This window comes from Barbus barbus, assembly GCF_936440315.1.
Source record: "Barbus barbus genome assembly, chromosome: 14".
Taxonomy (NCBI): Eukaryota; Metazoa; Chordata; class Actinopteri; order Cypriniformes; family Cyprinidae; genus Barbus; species Barbus barbus.
This window is the reverse complement of record NC_136742.1, coordinates 16994484-17016238: the sequence shown is the minus strand read 5'-3', so window position 1 is coordinate 17016238 and position 21755 is coordinate 16994484. Positions and strand designations below refer to the sequence as shown.

General features: G+C 37.8%; 1 protein-coding gene across 1 annotated transcript; it reads right to left on the bottom strand.

Moving 5' to 3' along the window:
* Window positions 1–6103: 6103 nt before the first annotated feature.
* LOC306880570 (CCN family member 2-like) lies at window positions 6104–8894 on the bottom strand. Its single transcript, XM_079434181.1, has 5 exons — window positions 8599–8894; window positions 8176–8392; window positions 7833–8084; window positions 7429–7640; window positions 6104–7315 (listed from the first exon to the last, which is right to left on the bottom strand). The coding sequence occupies exons 1-5, from the start codon at window positions 8656–8658 to the stop codon at window positions 7019–7021; spliced, it is 1038 nt and encodes a 345-aa protein (XP_079290307.1). The 5' UTR covers window positions 8659–8894; the 3' UTR covers window positions 6104–7018.
* Between the last annotated feature and the right edge of the window lie 12861 nt (window positions 8895–21755).

Here is a 21755-nt window from a genome sequence, read left to right as displayed (position 1 = left end):
TGCTGTGATAAACACAGGTTACACCACTGTTTTCATATCGTGTGTAGTGCTGCTTATATACTATCTTCTTAAATACGCCGGTATTGCCGCCATTCATAGACTTCAAAATGACAGGTATAATGAGACTGATTTGGTTTAATGCGGATTAAAAAATAAGGTGTGGGTTGATTTTTATCATTGTATGTATACATAATATCTACATAGGTCCAATTTATCCTTACAGTTTCATTAAATGTAGTTCAATGAAAATAATTTTAAAATGATAGTTGAATCAATACTGTAGAGTCTCATGTGTGATTTTGTCTTGTTTTTACCAGTGCCATTCGAACTTCCTGAAGAGGGACACTATGGGACCATTCCTTTTGATTTGTCCCAAGGCTCTAACAATCATAAAAAGGAACACTCTGATTGAGCACGTTTCATGTAAAATAAGTACAGTAAATAAAAAAATACAAAATAAAGAAGGTTTGGTTGTGTAATGTTTCTGTGTAATAACCCAAATAAAGCACACAAAGAAGAAAGTTCACAAGGAGTTTTAATAAACACATGAAACAAAGCAATACACTACACATTACTATAAACAAGACCCGACCTAGAAGAAAGAGAACTAAGGGCTTCAATAAACAATCTAGTTAATCAACAGGAATGGAAACCGGTACATACTAAACAGAAACCATAACAACTAATAAGAAAATGGAACACAGGCAAACAGACACAGGGAAAACAAGACACAAGCAGAATAATACAGAACACACTGTTAACTGTCATAGCTTGATTAATAGATTCATGTAACACATTGTACAAATGTAGTAAGAAATACAGTAGTTTACAAGTTTACATAATGACATAGAATGACATGTATTGTAATGCCAGTTTACAGATTTAGGTTAAAATAAGCTTTATTAACCTTATGAAGCCTACTGTATCATATTTGATATGCAAATTTACATGGCCTCTAAATTATGAATATTTGTACATCTCTCAATCATTGTGCCCCTCCCCCCCCACACACAGAAAAAGTAAACAAACAAACAAAACCTACTATCCTTTGATCTTAAAACTAAACTTTTAAATATAATCTTACCAATACATAATTCAGAAATGTAGATTGACAAATGATATGCATTTATGAGGTTTTATAAGCTATGAGAATTTAATTTGACTTTTTGGCCATAAATATCAGCAACTGCACCAAATTGTATATTTTTTGCTGTTCGGGCCTCTGAATAAAATTTGAATGTTTGTTTTTTCTCTCCTCGAGTATGAAATCCATTTTCTTCTAGGCCTGTGTATCCAATTTACTAGGTATTTCAAAAACGCCAAAAAAAAGTTAAGATTTAAGCCATGAACAAAAAGACAAAGGTACAAGATGAAGCACTTAAAGTCTTTAGCATAGGCCTATATGATAATGAACTACGCAGTCCATAAAGCATTGTGAAAGTTGTAATCAAATACAGTATAACAAATCTATTGCTTTATGAAGATTTATTATCTGCATAAAATGCTAAATATTTCACTGTATTAATTGTAAAGGCAACTATACAGAAATGCAGGTTGTTTGTAATGCAGGTTGATTCAATTATATCTTTCGCAATACTGCATCTACAGGCTATATAATAGATCAGTGGATCTTCATTTATGTAGTTTTATTTGTATTCTGTACTTTTTTGGTGCATAATAATTGTCTATCAAATACGATTTAGCCTGTTTATTTATTTATTTTTAATACAGTGACTTCTATAGAATCATTTACCAACTTGCTCATGGTAGGTCTGTCCTCAGGGGAGGACTGGGACAAAATTTCAGGCCCGGAAATCTCACACTTATCCAGGCCATCCTATACACCCACAACAAATTCTGAAACATGGACAACCCTATTAGCCTATTTGTATGACCATCACATAAAAAGGTCTAAGTCTTTAGTCGGGGCCATGAAAAATAATTACAGTTTCTGTTTTGAACTGGACCTTCACTTCCCTTTTCCTTTTCTTAATTTTCTCCAATATCTCTGTCACTCACTTTTTTCTTGTACCTGTCACTTCTTTACCAGCAGGTCTACTGTTATTAACAGTTCACCTTGTTGCAAAACAACCACCTCATTGCAATTTGTTTGCACATAATGTTGTTATTTCTCTTAAAATGACTTAAATACCCAAGATTTAACAAACCTATAATTCATACAAATACACTGATGGCCAAAAATATCAGCACCCTTGGTAAATAGGATCAAAGAAGGCTGTGAAAATTAATCTGCATTGTTAATCCTTTTGATCTTTTATTTAAAAATTCACAAAAATCTAATCTTTCATTGGATAATAAGAATTAAAAATGGGGGGGGGGGGGGGATATCATTATGAAATAAAAGTTTTTCTCAAATACAGATTGGTCACAATTATTGGCACCCCTAGAAATCCTTATGAGTAAAATATCTCTGAAGTATATTCCCATTCATATTCACAATTTTGAGCACTCCAGGGTATGAACATGAAATTATCCTGCCATGGCTTCCTGAAAAATCAAAGAATATATTTGCACTCTGCAAGTCCGCGCCTGTCTGGCCTGAAAGTTCTATACAATTGTATTACATTCATTTCTCAAGTACATCTATCCAGTCTGCATGAATACAAATCTTTTACTACTACAGTCGATGCACTAGATGGCGCTCATTTTACATTTTACTTCAATGGTTTATTTGCAAATCCGACCGAGTAAATGTGACTTTGTGGGGTGTCCTCGTCATTTGGAAAATTGTCCCAAAAACAAGCAATTAGGTAAGTTTTGTATTTATTTATTTATTATTATTAAAAAAATTGGAAAAGGTGTGTGTATGTTTTCTCTTAGCCAGCAGAGATGTTTCATCAACATCAGCCATGACTACACGTGTTTTGCTCTTTAACAGTGTTCACTGGACCTCCTCGTTAAAAGAGCTCAGGCTCTTCTGTAACACTTAAGTTACAGCCTCTTAAACAGTGCCTCCACATTTTTTGTTCTTGTCCTTTCTTAAAACCATTTATCATCACCTGTTTACTACTTACTGTAAACTTGACTAAATGGTTACCTTGTCTCTTACACTAGTGTGTTTCCATGATTCTCTGTTTTTCCTCTTTTGCACTTTGCACTCTGCAAATGACGTTCTTTTGAATTTTCTATTCATCAAATGATACTGAAAGAATCCTTTCCACAAAAAATATTAAGCAGCACAACTGTTTTCAATTTTGATAATAATAAGAAATGTTACTCAAGCACCAAATCAGCATGTAACATTGATTTCTAAAGAATAATGTGGATAGCTGCTAAAAACACAGTTTAAATAAATTAAAAACTTTTTTAAAATTTGAATAATATTTCACAGAATTATTGTATTTCTATATTTACTGTTTTACAATATTTCTTTCAAACTCTAAAACATCTTACTGACCCAAACTTTTGAATGGTAGTGTATATCAGCTGTATATGTTTATATTATGAAATAGCTGTGCACATGAGAGTCTCTATACATTAGTGTCTGTTTTATACATTATCTATATATGTGACCCTGGACCACAAAACCAGTCTTAAGTCGCTGGGGTATAGTAATAGTCAAAAAATACATTGTGGGGGTGGAAATTATACATTTTTCTTTTATGCCAAATCATTAGGATATTAAGTAAAGATCATGTTCCATGAAGATTTAGTAAATTTCCTACTGTAAATATATCTAAACTTAACTTTGATCAGTAATATGCATAGCTAAGAACTTCATTTGGACAACTTTAAAAGGCGATTTTCTCAATATTTAGATTGTTTTTTTTGGAAAGCTTATTTATTTAGCTTTCAGATGATGCATGAATTTTCAATTTCGAAAAATGTACACTTAAAGGCCTTTCCACACTGAGCGCGATGCGAAAAAGCAAGGCGAGCCGAATCGCACATGAATGTTGCTTTCACACCGAGCGCGAAACGAATGTTCACCTTCTGCTAATTCATGCCTGCACGCTAGGTGGCGCTGACCAACAATGCATTTTTTCTTCATGTAGCGTATCTCATGTGTTTTCCGCTGCTCAAAATACAGCATTAAATGAAGAAATAACTTGTTTCTTCATTAGAAACACAAAATATCCATAATGCTTACAATACATCTGAAATAATTAGAGGAACAATTAGCATCAAGCTAATTATGTAATTATTAACATTTTTGCTCAAAACCCACTTTAAATCATCATCGATTGCTTGCAATAACTTCCGATTGTGATCTAAAATGGATTTTGATTCTATAATAGGCAGACATGCACTCTTTGTATGTTTTATAATGGACTGATCGATAGCTGCTTGTCATGTCATAAACATCCTCATGATTGTCAGGTCTAGAGTGAACGAAATGGAAGAAAATGGACTCAGATGGCCCGATCTGGAATTTTCCCCTTATGTCGTCATACGGGGAAAGGTTACCTCCCCTTTCTCTACTTTGCCCGCCCATGAGAAAATGAGCTACGACCGTGCGAGGTGAGCGAGAGACATCATGGCTTGCAAATGAGCTAGGCACTGTTTTGCGTCTGAGTAATAAACTGCGCATATTAACAGACAAATTATGTTCATATTTAAAAGTCCAAACAGTCAGTAAGCGACAAGTGCTTGGAAACGCTGTTTTGTAAATGATTTATTGATGTGTCTGCTGCTTTAAGGCAAACTGAAAGTGTTGCTTCTCTGCCGCTCGCTGCTCAGAACAGACGCCGAGAGAGGCGACACTGCGCCGGGAGAGAGACCTCACGCTCGCGGGGCAGTACTGGAGACATCTTCCAACTGAATGATAAGGTTTTTTTGTTTAGTTTTTTTTTAAGTCGCTAGGTTTGTTAGTATGTACCCGTTATGGGAAAAAAGCTGCCAAAGGGTCTGAAAGTTACTAAATATTGTTCTGTCGCGCTCGTGTGTGTGAGACACGGGAGCTGATGGCAGCGGGCGGTGGATATTGCGGATATTGTAAAGTCTATGTGTGGGAAACACTGACCGTATCCAGACACAATATTTTAAACTAACCATTCGGGAGACGTTGTGCTGTAGCCGCTGAGTTGCAACTTCTTCATCCGGTGCTTCTCCATCCGGATCAGATTCTGGGTCAAACTGAAAAGCTTGAATGACTGCGTGTCTACGAGCCATTGCAATACATCCACTGTCAACATTAGCATGGTACCGTGGCCGCAAGCTACAGGACACACCCACCCTCCACCTTGCCCCGCCTCTCTCCTCATCACTAGCATTTAAAGCTACAGACACAGAAATGGCTTGTCCTAAGGAAAGCTCATTTTTGGACTGGCTTGTAGCGGCTGAAATTCTGCACCAAGGCTGAATTTCGGGAAAAAGACTTCAGATACAGTACTAGGGACCACTTAGGCCTATATAAAAGCATCCAAAAAACAGCATGTCATGGGACCTTTAAGGAGAAAATACTCAGAAATGGAGTTGATTAATGGATTGGCACATGGTTTGTCTAAAAGCATATTAAAAACACTGGTCACATAGACAAATAAACAACAGAAAAAACTTCACCACAGGGGGACTTTAAATACCAACAATAACAAGAACTCAGCATACACTCTTCTTTCTTGTGGAAAAAGTCCTCTACTTCGGGGTTTTTACACTCGTACTCAATACAGTCTTCTGAGCTTTTAGCGCCACCGCGTCAACCTTTTGGGTAACAGCAGTTGCTCTGGTCATGTGAAAAATACAAAAAAAAATACATTCACATTTTCGGTGCGCAAATGTTCGCGTTCTATGTGGAAGCATCCATAGGAAGCTTTTGTTTTATTCCAGCATGTCATCGTGTCTGAAATTCGTTTCGCTTTTTCGCGCTCAGTTTGGAAAGGCCTTAAGACTGGTTTTGTAGTCCAGGGTCACATATGTACTGGGTATATGCATATGTCAGGGCCATGTGTGTGGTCTTGATGGACCGCACACAATGCAACTGTGTGGTTTGCAGAGGTGATGTGAAAAGTGGCATCGAAGTAAGTGTGAAAATTATAAGCTTTTGAGAAAACATGGTGGTGTTTACGTGTGATTGACATCAGGTGTCCAGTTACCATTAGAAGAGACTCTATCAGGGTGAAAAAATACTCAAAAGATGACAATGTTTATATAAAAAATATAATATTTTATTTAAACCTACAAAAGTGAAAACATGTAACTTTTTGGTCACACTTCTCAATAAAATATTGGACAAACTGTAAGAAGAACAGTCAAGTCAGTACATGAAGCTATTATTAAACATGGTGAAGCAAGAAAATAAGAAAGAATCAAATGCTTTGAATTTAAATTAACTTAAGCTGTACAAAATATGTACATTATTTACAGCTTTCAAAAAATAGATATTGTAATAAAAAAAGAATGAAGTTACAAATCATCCAGTCTTTTTGACAGGGGTACTGACACTCTCCCATCAGGAGGGGCCAGACAGTCGAAGTCAAACACTCAGTGCTATATTAACCTTCATAGATCTTGGCCAAACTTCATGTCTCGGTTCAGCTCAATCAAACTCTGAGCTGACAGAGTCAACTAAAACATAAGAGCACATAAGTTTCTCTCTGTCTCTTTCTTCCGCCTTCTCTTGGCTTCGTGAGGCGATTAGCTTCTGGGTTTAAAAGCTGCCTTCCGTTTCTTACTATTTTTGCTCTCAGAATCTGAATCTGCCCACCACATTTTAGGGGAGGGGCTTGGCGTCATCTGCCAATCAGTGACATTGAGCGTCACAGAGTCGGACTATAGTGCAGTATTGTTTTTTAGGGGGTGTCCGAACAGAGCGCGGTCATTTTACAATCCCTACCCCCTAGCCTTAGACATCCACCTTGACAAATGAATACACATACAGCATATAAATCCAGAGTCCACGTACAAGATACAGACACATACACGCAAAAAGACGTAAATGAAAGCAACAAACCATTAAAACACAAACAAGTACTTTGTGCTGAGATATGAGATGGATATCTGTTCAATTCAAGTGGACAGTCACTGCATAGAACTCCTTGGCGTCGCTGCCGCTGTCTCCTTACGCCATGTCACCGGCCATCTTCTTGTAGTACATGGACTCAAAGATGTCGTTCTCCCCAGGGCAGTTGTAGTGACATGCACAGGTCTTGATGAACATCATCTGCTTCTTCATGACTTGGCCGTCGGGGCACTTGAACTCCATGGGCAAGGTGGCGGTTCTGTGAGGGGTGCAGCAGCGACCGTCCGTGCAAACGCCGCAGAACTTGGGCCTGTAAGACTTGGTAGTGGTGCAGCCAGAAATCTCAAACTTCATGGGTTTGGAAACACGTGGGGTGCGGATGCACTTCTTCCCTTTCTGTAAAGACAAAGAACGAAAAGTTAGCTAGCAAATTCTGTGATGTCATCATCATGCGCCAACGGAACTATGAGATGTGCTGTGATTGGTTAGGCAGGTAAGTTGCTGCTTACCCGGATTTTCTCCTCCATGTGTGACTCGCAAGGGCGGACCATGCAGAGGCGGGACTGCTTCTCAAGACGGCATTCGCGGTTGTCATTGGTGACACGGGTAGAGATTCCCAATCCGCAGGTCTTTGAGCATGCGCTCCATTCTGTGGTCTGAACCAGGCAGTTCTCTCTCATCATGGAGGGATCGGGCCCGTATGTCTCCTCCTCTCTGTAAGCTGCAAGACAAGACAAGACGTTACTCAACACATTCCTTCCAGCAGCATGATGTCATCCTACTGTTCATATCATTACATCATCACACCAGAATTCATTCCAACCAGCATTCCTTTATGGAAACCATTACTGTGTCTGAATCATCACTTTGTCAATTCTGACTCAGGGAACAGTCGAGATCAAGAAATGCTCACCTGCCAAAGCTGATCCCACAAAGGTGTTCTGATGACTGGAGTCACACACCCACTCCTCGCAGCACTTCCCTGGGACCTTCACCCTGCGGGGCATAGGGCAGTCAGGGCTGGGGAGCCTGATGTCCATTCCACAGAGGGGCACGCACCCTACGGCGCCATCCAGACACGTGCACTGGTATTTACAACTGCTCTGGAAGGACTCTCCGCTGCGGTACACCATCCCGCCGAACACGCAAGTTGCACCTTCTCTTGCTGTGGGACGGAGGTAGAAGGTGGTTACAACTCTGACTCAACTCAACAACTATAAATTCAATGTCTGTATGTCAACGGTCAAGATCCTTACCTGTGCAGACCCCAATGCGACGGTTGCTTGGAGAGCCGTAGTCACAGTAAAGGCCTTTGTGGGGGTCGCAAATGTCTCGTTCTGTGCAAAGTTCTCCCAGTTGCTTGGCACACACCCGGCAGCACCCACAGGTGTCTGGCACCAGGCTCACACCGGGCGAACACTGGGGTGGTACATCAGGACATTGGCATTGTCCACTGCACTCCTGAGCCACAGCCTGAGGAATAAGACACATGTTCTTGTAAGACATTGTACATTTGCTCAACAATGACTTTAAAAATGGGTTAAAATTAGGAATTTTATGAGCTGTTTGTGTCTGGTAAAAGACTAAAGTTCTTGCTAATTCTTTATAGCCTGGATCTCTAGATGTATTTAAACATGGCAATGGTCTTGTTCTCATAATAGTGCATTTAAAGGACTTACCCATCCACAGAAAGTCAGGCATAGCAGAGCAATCACTCTTAGATTCATTCCAGAAAACATGATGACCTCTTCTTTCCAATCTTTTTTAAATAAGAAAAATCTTCTTTTGGGATCCTACAATGTCTTGCTGCTGTAACGCAGTCTTCTCTTCAGATTTGATCAAGGCAATCTCGTTGTGTAGTCTCTAGTTCCTCCTGATCGTGTCGAGTAAAAGCTAGAGTTTAGCTTCGGTATGAAGTTTAGGCTGAGCCGTGTCGAGCAACTGTTGCTTCTCTCTGGAGGACTTGGAATGTTCTGATTCTCCAGCAGCAGCTGAGCTACCTTTATACACGCCGCGCTGTGGTGGACTGCCTCCACCTCAATGGAACGCTGGATAAACATGGGCATTCCTGGCATTCTTTCCTAGTTTCCTGCCCCCCCCTCCACTCTCCACTCCCCTCTCCCCCTCCATTAAACCTGCACCCACTGCCATCCTACATTCCTGGGCTGTCACATAGCAAAATAAAAGTCTTGGCATTACCTTACGTTGCTTGGTGGTGGTAGTTTAAGCAATTTGTCTTAGAGATAAATGTCTGCATGTTTTTCAGATTTAATAAGACTAGATTTTCACCTTCAATGTCTTGTTCTCTAATTAACTATGTGGTGATTGACAGTTGATGATAATGACAGTGTTAGTTTATTAGTGGCCAATATGAAGATCATTATTTAAGTCTGGTCAGTATTTATAGATATTTAAAAGACGACATGTAAATGTATGATATATATATTTTTTGGCTATACAATGAAAGTCAGTGGCATCTTATGTTGTTTTAGACCCCACTGACTTTCATTACTAAAGCAGTTCTTAAAAAATATATTTTTTAATTAAATAAATAAATTCATACAGGTTTAGAACAAAATGTTGTGACACATTTTTAATTTTTTTTTTTAATTTTTAATTTATTCTTTACGGTACAAAAAAATGCTAAACATATATGTTGAATATATTTATTCAGATTTTTTTTTGTGATGTATAAATATTATTAGACTTGCATAAAGCACTTTTTGCAAATCTTACATAAGTTTTCTTGTGGTACTGGATCTCTGGATTCTGACCAGTGTTTTTCTGTAATTGTATACTTTCACCTGGCTAATAACGTTTAGTCAGCTGTGTTTTACAGTGCAGGTGCAATTCTATTTTGCGCCTTCAGACAGCAGACAGAGCACAGACAGAAAGGCAGCAGGAAAGTGGCTAGACTGTAGCATTTGTATATATATTTTTTTTTTACAAAAAAGAAGGATCCCCAGACCCCTCTCCTCACTCTTATGAAAGGGATCACTGCCTCTTGCCAGCCAGCGAATAGGAAATTAAAAACTCCCAGAGAAGAAACGGGAGGTGAAGGAATGTTATCTCCCTGCCAGCAGACATACTGTTACTACATGCACACAGTCTCAGAGGAAGACTTGCCTTATATGGGAATCTTCACTCTAGGTTGTCTTGTTGCCCCCCCCCCCCCCCCCCCCCCCCCCTCCTGCTCATTCTCTTGTTCACACTATTTCCCTCTAGTCTGGAAACAGTGTTGCCGGTGTTGAGGATTGTAATGTGCCCCGTCTGTCAACAACCTCTCATTCCAGCTGGACAGAAAGCTGCTGCCACTCCAACCCTCATACAGATGAGATTATGATCATCATGATGCTAGATGTAGGCCTACAACAAAATGCTGATAACAATAAGCTTTTTTTTTTAAAGTTAATATACTTACATACAATTTATTTTAAAATACAATTTATTGTTATTCATATAATTTATTTATAATTTAATTTTAAATGGCAGGTTACTGTGTTTATATGAGCAGGGTAAGTATGAGACTGTAACTGCTGTATTATAACTAAATCGTACATTTTATGAGTTAATACTGTAGCTCATCCACATAAATTTTTCCCCCCTCAATTTGATGATAGAAATTTACTTAATATTTAATGGAAAATAGATATTTGTTCTGACATATTAAAAGACATTTGCTAAAAATTACATTTAGCATTTTTTTATGGTAAAGAACAGTTTGACTGAATCGAATGGGCCAGTAAAGTTTTTTATTGTTGTTTTTTTTTTTTCTCGAACCCTGATGAGATTCTGAAATTGCTGCCTGGCTTTTCAAGTCAAAATAAGCAGATAAAGGTGTTTACATCCATGAGCAAAAATCTACATATGATGATCAGGTTTTGTCTTTTACTGTTTTTGAGCTTCATCAGATGAAAGAACATGTTCAATCAGTTTATACACTCTTAACGTACATATTATGTGGTTAATATACGCATAATATCTTACTGAGTGCCAGTCATTAACAATGTGCTGTGCGTATGTTGGTCTGTGCAAATTTTTCTGTGGCCGAGCTGGATGGACTGTGCCCACAGTCTGGTGGCCAAATAAACATAGCTGTGTGTGGCGCAATTCAGGTGTGTGTAAGAATCGCGTTCTTACCTTCGTACTCTGCATTAAGCTCTTTTAGTGCCTGCAGCTACATTCCTGCCTCAATGAACCAAAGATAAATACTTTCAGCTCTGCTAAACTTTAATGTCATGCTTACTACCTCCCTAGGAGGATGCAGGACTGAAACTTTACCACCAACAGAATATTTCATAAACAACTTTCTGCCAGCTCTTTGAACAGAAGCATATCTGTAACCCCTCTCATAGAGTTTATTCGAGCTGGCACACTGCTCTAAAAGAAGATGATGGAAAAGCTGACGATGTCGTAAAACAGCTGGGAGGTGAAAAAGGTAACTGTTTAAAGAGTGGGCAGGATAACTGGCGGTCAAAGGTGGCTGTAAATGACGACCCGATTCTAAAACTGGTAAGAGTGACGCGACCAGCAAACTAAATTTGGCCAGCTAAGACAGTAATGCATGTATCAGTCGCTGAGCAAGGTCAAAGGTCACTATCTAATGATGTAATGGAAAAGACTCCCGGCATTAGGGAAATGAAAACCTGTTGACAGAAGTCACTGGGGTGTGTGTTCACATGACTTCATTTCACTTTCCTCCCAAGACGCGTAGGGTCAGGGTTAGGAGGCAGGTGGGTGTTCTGCACATAATTTGGAGCCTGTTTATTGTTCTCTGGACAAAAGCGAACAAAGCTTGAATACTTCAGAGCCGTATTCTGGCTGCCAGAAGCAATTTTCCATCGCTACAAAATTCCAACATCCCATTTTCTTTCTGTCTGGACAGCTCCCAGACCAGTTAATTTGAGTGCTCGGATTACCAATGTTCAACCAAAATATGCATCTATACAGTCCTGGTGTTTTTACCCAAACCAAGACTTTGTTTTGGACTGGGTCTTTGGCTAGTCTAATGTGATTGGTGAAAAGTGATTGGACCCGTCCAAAGAACAAACAAGGATGTTTGAATATACATGTATAGAGATCATGTATCAAGATAATTGCACAGAAGGCTGAAAAGATGGAAAACAGGCCTGCTATGACTACAGTCTACAGAATTTCACAAATAACCCTATTGAAAAATCCAGCATATGAGGTATGTTTTGAAGCATGGCTGCTGGTTTGAGCTGGTTTAAGCTTGTCCTTAGCTGGTCTTGAGCTGGTCCTGAGCAGGAACTAGTTGCTTAGGACCAGCACATGACCAGCTAAGAACCAGCTTAAACCAGCTCATGACCAGCTAAGGACCAGCTTAAAGCAGCTCAAACCAGCAGCCATGCTTCAAAACATACCTAACCAGCATATGCTGATTTTTCAACTAGCAATAGTTTGGATTCTATTGGATATCTATTGCAATTTTGCTATCCTATCAAATTCAGAAACTGTATATATACAACACACACACATATATATATAACACACAAATAAACCACTCCCATACACAAATGTTCCTATTCAACAGAAACAATTTGGTCATTATACATGTCTTCAGGTCTGTGGCTTTTGACAAGGGCTTTAGCAAGGATCAAAGGATTAATGCTGTTTATAAGGGGAAACATTGGAAATTAAGCAGTTGGAAATCCTATGTTGTTGTTTGTTAGATCACTTCCTGTTCAGAGCTTCCTATGTCTGGCTGGCGAGGTGGTGGTAGTAGAGGGATGCCCTCATTTGCTTGGTTGTTGTGAAGCAGAGGTTTTTGTGGCCACATTCCTGTGGGATTCAGTGGAGCATTCCTCATGGGATTTTCCTGACGTTCCTCGCGCCCATGCATCTCTCACTTCTCCTCTAGTTACATCATCAGCGCTCCTCTCTGCCCATCCTATCTGCGATGATGCCATAGTTGAAGCCTTGTGGTCAGTCAACAAATATGATGGCAAATTGTGTACTTTTTGAAAAAACTGTTTAGAATTAATTAAATATACCTATATTTTATGTGTGATAGAATAGCATTATTCGCTATACACTATAGAATAGTGATAGCATTTCTACAAAAGAGACTATTAGGTTCAGTGGGTTCACATGTGTTGAAGGTTCAAGCCTCGATGAAGTATGCTAACTTTATGTTTATAGAAACGCCAAAAATGATCCATATTTTCCAACCTGCCTCACGGTATTTGAACCACAACAATCCACAAATGCTTCTGTGGGACTGACCATATGGAAGGCATAAAATCCACACTTAACACCTCTGCTGCACAAGCGTTTTCCAGTGTAACATTAATCATAATTCAGGGGACAAGAATATTTTTTGTCAACAGAGTGGGGTGACTGTAACTGTATTGATTGGAATATCGCAAGTATCAGCAGATGCCAAATAATCAACCATCATAAATTAAAGGTAATTGATTATTACATGATTACATCTCAATATGCATATTTGATTGCTTCTGCTTGATCAAATTGTACTGCTGAGGGATTTAATGTAACAACATAAATTAGACTGGTTGCATCACATATTTCAGTGTAAAAAGCCTCATCATCAAAAGTCTCAAGCAGCTATAAGTGCTGAACCATAAAATAAACTCTAAGAAAGATTATTTGCCCCTCAATCCGTCACCCCATCTAAAGCGTCTGCCTCTATAATTGGCTTCTGGCTGGCCGTTAAAAGAATGTTCCACACTTTGAAACTTCAAACTGACCCTCTCTCAGCCTCAGTTTAAATACCACATGTGGCAGACACGGCAAACGGAGTTAATGGTGGTTACGGGCTGCAGTTTTGGCCCTTTGAAATGGTGCGGCTGGGTCAGACTTCATTGATTCAAAGTCCAGACTGGCCAGAGCCCACCGTACAACATCACATGTCTAGAAGCAAAAACCCACACTGCTCATTAGATCCTTTAGGGTAGTCTGAGACCAAAAAATTTAGAAATTGGGTCCCTCAGAAAGGGTTGCTTGATTTATGAGACAAGTAAAGGGGCATGATGGGGTGTGTGGGTTGTGGAAAAGGCTATCAAGGATTGGGTGTTTTGTTTTGTTTGAAACATAAAGGATGGAATGTTGTGGGAAACAGTGGTTGATTTGTTGAAAAGTTTGATCTGAGTGAGGAAGCTGGAATATGTGCAAACCAGTTAAATTTCATCTGCGTCACAAGCCCATTTTTGAAGGTGTCTAATGTTACCAGCAACTAAATGAAGCATTGGGTTTAGGTCAGAACTTGAGAAAATCTGAGATGTTTTTTTTCCCCTCTTTTTCATAGCCTGGATAGCAGTAGCCAATAAATTTAACAGTGGCAACTAAGCTCTTGTTTCTAGAGCACTTGGACTATTTAGTTCTGTTTTACTCAGCAGCGTTGAGACTTAGGGATGCTAGTACACTATGTTCTTAACTGCATTTGTCAGTATCACGAGTAGTACAGCTGTTTTTAAAATGTTTTAAATCACTTAATATTCATGTTTCAAAAGACAATGACCCCTTATATAGCTCTAGTGTTGTTGCAGTGGTTAAACTGCCTTTATCTTGGTTATGGTGATGTGAGTTCTTGGAAGAAATATGATCATGGTCAGTAAACATTTAAGGTATTTTTCAAGCTAAACCAGAACATCTAAGGAAGAGTTGTGGTCTTCTGTGTGTTCTTGTACAATTTACAGCAGAGAGAAAGTCTCCACAGTAACAGAACTAAGCCTGTGCAATTTTGTGCTCTCCACCAATCACACTGAGTGATATTCCATACGGCCGCCTGACTGACTTTACTCAGTTTATTGAGTCCTCTCTTCTCCTGGAATTCAGGTCGTGGTTTGAATGCTGTCCCGACAAAGAACAATGATCCAAATATAGGCCTCTGAACAGCCCATTCCCCTAGACATACACCAACATTACTGTTTTACCAGACAACGCCAAGGTATGCATCTCCTCCTGCTCCCACAGAGCAGTTACTAGAACCTTCTATAGATGTGGCTCCATATTTTCAATCTCTCAGAGAGATCGGCTGTTTGCAGAAGCCTCGGCAAACTTTATGCCAATAGGATGGCTTTGTCCTTATGTGGCGTCTGAAGCCGTGTGTATTTAGACACCCATAATGAGACTTAAAAAGGTCATAACAGACTGAGATCTGTGAGTGAAAGACGCTTTTACAAGAAGATAAGTTTGTACCAGTGAACTCTATACATTTATAGGCTGTTTCCCAGTCTTCGGGCTAATGGTCTTCTAAATTGGACAGTGATTGGCTATTAATGGAAAGAGAGACTTACTGTATAGATACAGGTAAATTAAACTTAAAATAATTCATTTGCATGTAACTTCAGGAAAGACTATGGCATTCTTTATTTAAATTTAGTTGCTAAAAAGTACACTGTTTTTGTTCAACTTATTTTTGTAGGAGATTCTCAACTTTTTGTTGTATAAACTTAAAACAACAAGTTGAGAAAACAAAAAAATCTGCTGAAGCTGGTTGCCTTAAAGTTGGCTCAACTTTCTTTTTTTTTTTTACAGTGTATGTATGCTGTAACCACACTTAAATGTATAATACATACACCGTTGTTCCAAAGTTTGGTGTGTCTCTCATGCTCACCAAGGATGCATTTATTTGATCAAAAATACAGTAAAAATTTAATATTGTGAAATATTAAGATTTTAAATAGGAAATAAGTGTTTTCTATTTTATAATATTTTATAATGTAATTAATTTCTGTGATGGCAAAGCTGAATGTTCAGCAGTCATTACTCCAGTCTTCGGTGTCACATGATGCTTCAGAAATATGCTGATTTACTGCTCAGGAAACATTTATAATTAGAAGTTTTGTAAAAAAATTGAAGTGTTTTTTTTTTTTTTTTTTGAAGACATCCTTGGTGAGTAAAAAGTTCCTATTTGATATTTTTGTATTTAGTGCAATATGCGACTGGTAAGTAATTAGAAGTTAAATGCAGTGCATACAGTATTTGCCGTCCGTTTCTCTCTGTTAGCTGTTATATAATTGCTCTTTGTGGATCTTCATTTAGATGTGTAATGTTGGCCTTCTAGAGTGTGTTCAGAGAGCAAAGGGTGGATGTCTGTGGCAGCGGCCATGAAAAGCTCTGATTCATGTGAACAGTACAGGACAGAGTTTCAGTGCCAACACAAGCAGAACAGGAATGTTACCCCAAAACAGGGCGAAAATAGTAGACGGGTGACATACAACACACACATATCTCAGCCACAAACTCAGGTCTGATGCATCCGTACCTGACAGTTAAAATAACAAACAATGAAGGTCAATAACATGTGGCATAACACAACCACATCAGTCAAAAAGAACTTGCAAAACAGCTAAGTTAGCAACACATCACAGCCTATTTAACACAGCATATACAAACTCACACATTGTAGTCTCTTAAAGTCTCTTTGCCCAAATGGAGATTAGCAAAACAGCGCAGTCACACAGGTAATGGTAACATGGCAAATGAGGAGTATTTTCCAGTATTTTCTCCACTTATAATCAAGCAGGAAGTCTGAATAACAGACATGTTATGAGTCAGAGCAGTGCAGAGGTGAGGTTAGGAAAGAGTGAAAGTGTCTGCTCATTCTGTGAGGAATCTATCACTGCTAGCTTACTGTCCGCTACTGTGCGTTCGCCCGCTAATCCTCACAAACATGACTGCTTAAATGCACCTCGCCCTGTCGTTCAACAGTCTTCAACAGAATTTTCCTGATGATTCATGGCTCAACTGCATCATTCAGAAGTTTGTGTAAAGGAATGTTCCGGGTTCAACGCGAGTTAATGTCTATCCACACATGCTAAATGCTAACTAGCTTAATTATTACGCAAAAACGTGTTTTAAGCCAATGGCAAAATAAAAAGTGCCAAAATGTAGCTTGTGCCTGATGCTGAAAGTAATAGTACATTTAAGCCATATTTAATGGCTTTGCATTATTTAATAAAGTAAGTTTTGGTAGAAGTTGTTAATTATATTGTAATAAAATGTATAGTTATAAAATGTATATAAACTTTTATAGTTATAAAATATTAAATTTATACTTAAAAAAAAAATTACTTAACAGTTAATGGTGTTTCAATAATAAGTTTCATGGTTGTACTGTACCATTCTTGCCAGATAATTCCACCCCGGCTGAAAAAACAATAGACATCATCACTAAATTTCTGGTTATTTTTTACTTGTTATAATGGGACTTGACTTATAATTGGTTTTAATGGAAACCATTAGAATTTCTTTTTTCAGCAGGGACATAAATAGCACTTTTGCAAATCATGTTCCCTTGCATGATATCCCTTTTTAGTATTGTATCCAATGAAAGTTTGCAGGTTTTCCTGGCTTTAAACTGTCATAGCATAAGTTGAAACCCTGAGTGCATACAACTTTAAAACAATTCTTGTGGCTATACTTTCAAGACAGTGTGATGTAAATATATACAATATATGTAAATATATTAAAAGTACAACTACCTTTACATCTGATTTGTCAGTTTTGAGATCTAAGATGTGTTCCTCATAATTATTCACTTTTGTTTTACATGCTAGTGCACTCGATTATGCAGAGCCAGGTTTGTTCTGTCCTGTTTAATCAATATTGATGCAATAAAATGCCTAAAGGATCTGTCGTTAACTTTTTATACACAATCGGATCAGACTTTGTGTGTTACAGAATGGGTTTGCTTTGAAATTCCAAGTTATGAAAATACAGGATGTGTACAAAAAAAGCTTTGTCTTTATTTTAGCAGTATTGCTTGTGGTGAATCCCTCACTGGAAAGGCATCTTATTCAGCTCGGGCCGTCTTTGTGCTTAACTTTCCCTTAAAAGGCAATTCATGTGGGTTCATGGGCAGGATTGCTTCCATGGCAAAGATTACTGTTCTGTACAAAAGAAGACACATAGTGTTATCCGTATGACATTATCAAATGAAAACAGAATGTCGAATACGAAGGTGACGTCAAGAGTTAACAACATGAAAAAAACAGTTTGGTAACACTTTATTTTAAGATGTCCAAAATACAGAGTAATTACCTAGTTAAGTACTAGTAGAAGTTGTACTTACATGCAATAAAATGTACTTACCATGTAACTAAGTTATGAAACAGCCTGTACTTACAGTTTGTAATTATATAGATGTAATAGGCAGCTACTGTTACACATATGTAACAGGTCGAATCTGTTACACAGCAACTTGTGTAACCAAAAGATTGTTACATGTGTTGCAGACATTATACAATGTAATTACAAATGTAAGTACACAGGCATGAGCTACTTAAAATAAAGTGTATCAAGATTGTACTTAAGTGTACTAGTAGCGGTGTAACAGACTCGATTTGTTACATATGTGTAACAGTAGCTGCCTATTACATCTACATAATTACAAACTGTAATTACAGGCTGTTCCATAACTTAGTTACATGATAAGTACATTTTGTTTCATGTAAGTACAACGGCTACTACTAAGTACTTAATTAGGTAATTACTGTATTATGACACCTTAAAATAAAGTGTTACCAACAGTTGCAGTTGTCTTTGTGATAGCTCAGACCTAGATCATTATGTTTGCTGCTATAGCTTGCAAATCATGGTAGTGGAAAAAAATATTAAAGCAGGCCATAGAGGTGCCCAAAAAAAAAGAGACGTTTTCCAGACAACTGTCGAGTCTTGACCTACTAACAACACGTCCAATCTAGCTCGCTACCCTGCCAGATGTCAACCCTACAGTCTCTGTTTTCTTTCAATGTCTTCAGTCATCTATAACTACTTGCATACCACCTTCAGACATTGAGTTGCAGAGTAGGTCATGATCGTTCCGTCTTCTGGGCTCCAAAAAGTAACCTTTTTTTCCCTCTCTCTCTTTCTTTCAAGTTCTCCAATTTGCCCAGGTGTTAACTTCATTTGGCATTCAAAAGACTGCATGAAAATAAGAGAGACGGAAACTTGACTTCCTTTCATTTATTTGTGTAATTTGCCTCGCTCGTTTAGAAGCGAGGAAGCCGTGTACCCAAACAGTCATTATCCGTCTTTCATAAGCTGACATTGGTTGTTTGATTTTGGGTGATTTAACAGGAATACCATTTTCTCTCTCTTTCTCGTTGTAATTTGGCAAGTACTCCTTACTGATTTCCTGAAAACGCTTTGAGTACTGTTGGTCAAATCTACCTTTTTTGTTTCATTATGTGCCAAGGTAAATGTTTCATTCATAGGGAGTGTGACTTAACTGTTTTTCTTTACCATTTTTACCAAAACAGGTGTTTCATAGCGTGATACGCCGCTATCCTTACAGTTTTACTGCTCCTGATCCAAAGATATCAAAGGAACCGGGTATGTTTTTTTTTTCCCCCAATGAATATTTAGTTCAAAACATTGCATTCACCTAGTAAATTCATGTGGCTTTGCCTTTCCTGAAGGAGCTGTCAGAGTCTGACAGCCTAAAAAGACCTACAGGTGTTGTGGCTTATTTACTTAATGGTCACAGTCAGACTTTGAATAACATTCACTTCTCACTTCAAATGCGTTCAGGTATGTTAACAGTAAAGAAATTACGTTTATATATATATATATATATATATATATATATATATATGTATTATTTTTTTACACCTTGAAATTATATTAGAATTTATTGATTATATTACAATTAGAATTTATATTCTTATTTATTTATTTATTTTAAATGGGAAATAATTTAAGCAATAACATAGTTGACTAATAATATGTGGATTGTTAAAATATTACAGAAAACAAACTCATTCTTCAATCGATTTAATTATTTAAAAATGTATTTTTAATAATTTGAAGAAAAAGAAAAGGAAGAGAATAATTGGTTCAGAATTCAGAGTCAACTGTTCTCAAAAGATAAGCTCTCTTTTGGGCTTAAGGGATGTGTGTGCTCATATCAAACAGCTACACTCTGTAGTTGAGGTTTTGCTTTTTATTAGGAAGTGTGAGTATGCCATAAAGATACAACAACCCTTAATGTCATTGTTCAGCATATCATGTTTATTTGCAGTAATGGAAGTACTAGCAATTAGGCCTTGTAAAGCTTCAAACACATATCCAAGATAATTAACATGCTTTGTGCAGAGTAAATGGTTTTATATATCCATTGTGTGAAAAAACCCCACACATGATAAATTGCATATGACATCCACAGTACACAGATACTCTCATTTTCGTGACATCATGCATTTGCTATGGCTTCCTGTTTATATCATGCATAGTTATGACAATACAATAAAAATCTCAGTTATATCATGCCTAAAGCTTGGCAGAACTTCAACCCAGTGTTACACAATGACATCATCCTTTAACAGCCATGTCAGCATTAAACATCTGAAACTAGTCGTCCCACTCTCACAGGAACGCTGGACACCTTCCGAATCTTTCTCAGACTGAAAATCATATGAGCAAGAAAAACCGACACCTGTTTAGTCTATGCAGGTGACCCAAATCTGATACAGATGCTGGTTCAGATGTTGAACTTTATTAGCTGATGCTGCACATTTGTGCCACTGCTCAGGTTAGAGCTCCACCTCACTGCTGCTGAATCAGACGAGATGTGATAGGCCAAAAACCCAAATCTGTGGAAAGAGAAGACAGGCTTGATTGTGTGTCTTAAGGGTGTAACTGGGTGAAAGTCTTAATGCAGTGTGGTCACTCAGCCTTGACTGATCATGAGCCTTTGAAAAACGATATTGCATAGCACGTTTTCTGCAAAATTACAAACACCCAGAGACCCACCCTTGAGTTTTTTGAGTCATTGTCCAAGTATGCTGGAAAATTGCTTTTCATAGGCTTTGTAATAATTTTGTTTTGAACACCCTCATTCCAGTGGTAATATCATCTCTTAGATCTTCCTGGCAATGTCCGATTAACTCCAGCTCATATTGACCATCAGCGTACTTTGAAGATTTCCAAAGGCAAAACAGGAAAGTTGAAAGACTTGAAAGAACATAATTTAGCTCCTGATATCAAAACACTTAAGGTGCGGTCACATTAGCAAAATTTTGGGTACATTTTACAGCAAAAAGTATCATGTATTAAGCACAGCTCACACAGAAGTCACTTTCCAGCCAAGAAGCTTTCTGTTGGTCAGAAATCTTGGATAATCTTTCACCCTCTTGCAAAATTCTCATTCTCTTGGATTTCTATTGAAATTTTGCCTGTGAAAATTCACTGAACAATGGTAAATGTGACCTTTGAAAGTTATGTTCAATATGTGTTCATTGGTTACATGATAAACTCTTGCTGCACTTTTTGTACTTGAATTTGTGGGTCTTAAATTGACAAATTACTAACAAATTAAGTGAAATGCGAGATGTCATCATATGGCTCTGTAATTGAATAATTGTAAATAATTATAGACATAGATGCTAGTTATAGAATTAACTCCCCATCAGCTCTAAATATGTGACATAAATTATAGGTTTCATGTCTTAATTTAGTTCTGGAAGCTGCATTTTTGCCTCCAAAATAGATGTGGACAATTCATGTTTATTTTAATAGAAAATGGAAAAGTTTGTCATATAGCAGTTATGTGGTTTTAATAAAAAATAAATAATAGGATAATTCTGATGTTAGATAATAGTGGATAAGTTGTTATGTAATACTGAAGTCATTTTGCTGGAATGGAAAGGTTCTAAATAGATTGTGTCTCAAGGAAGTCAAACTTTCCACCTGATGAGTGAAGTTTCATCACATTCACTGAGATGAGGAAACAGAGATAGATCTTTTGATAGATTGCATTTGACCCGGGGTTTTGGAGGTCAGTCATGTTTAGTCACAGGTGCGTTTTCCCTCACAGTCAAACAAAGCTGAATAATTATGTGCACATTCC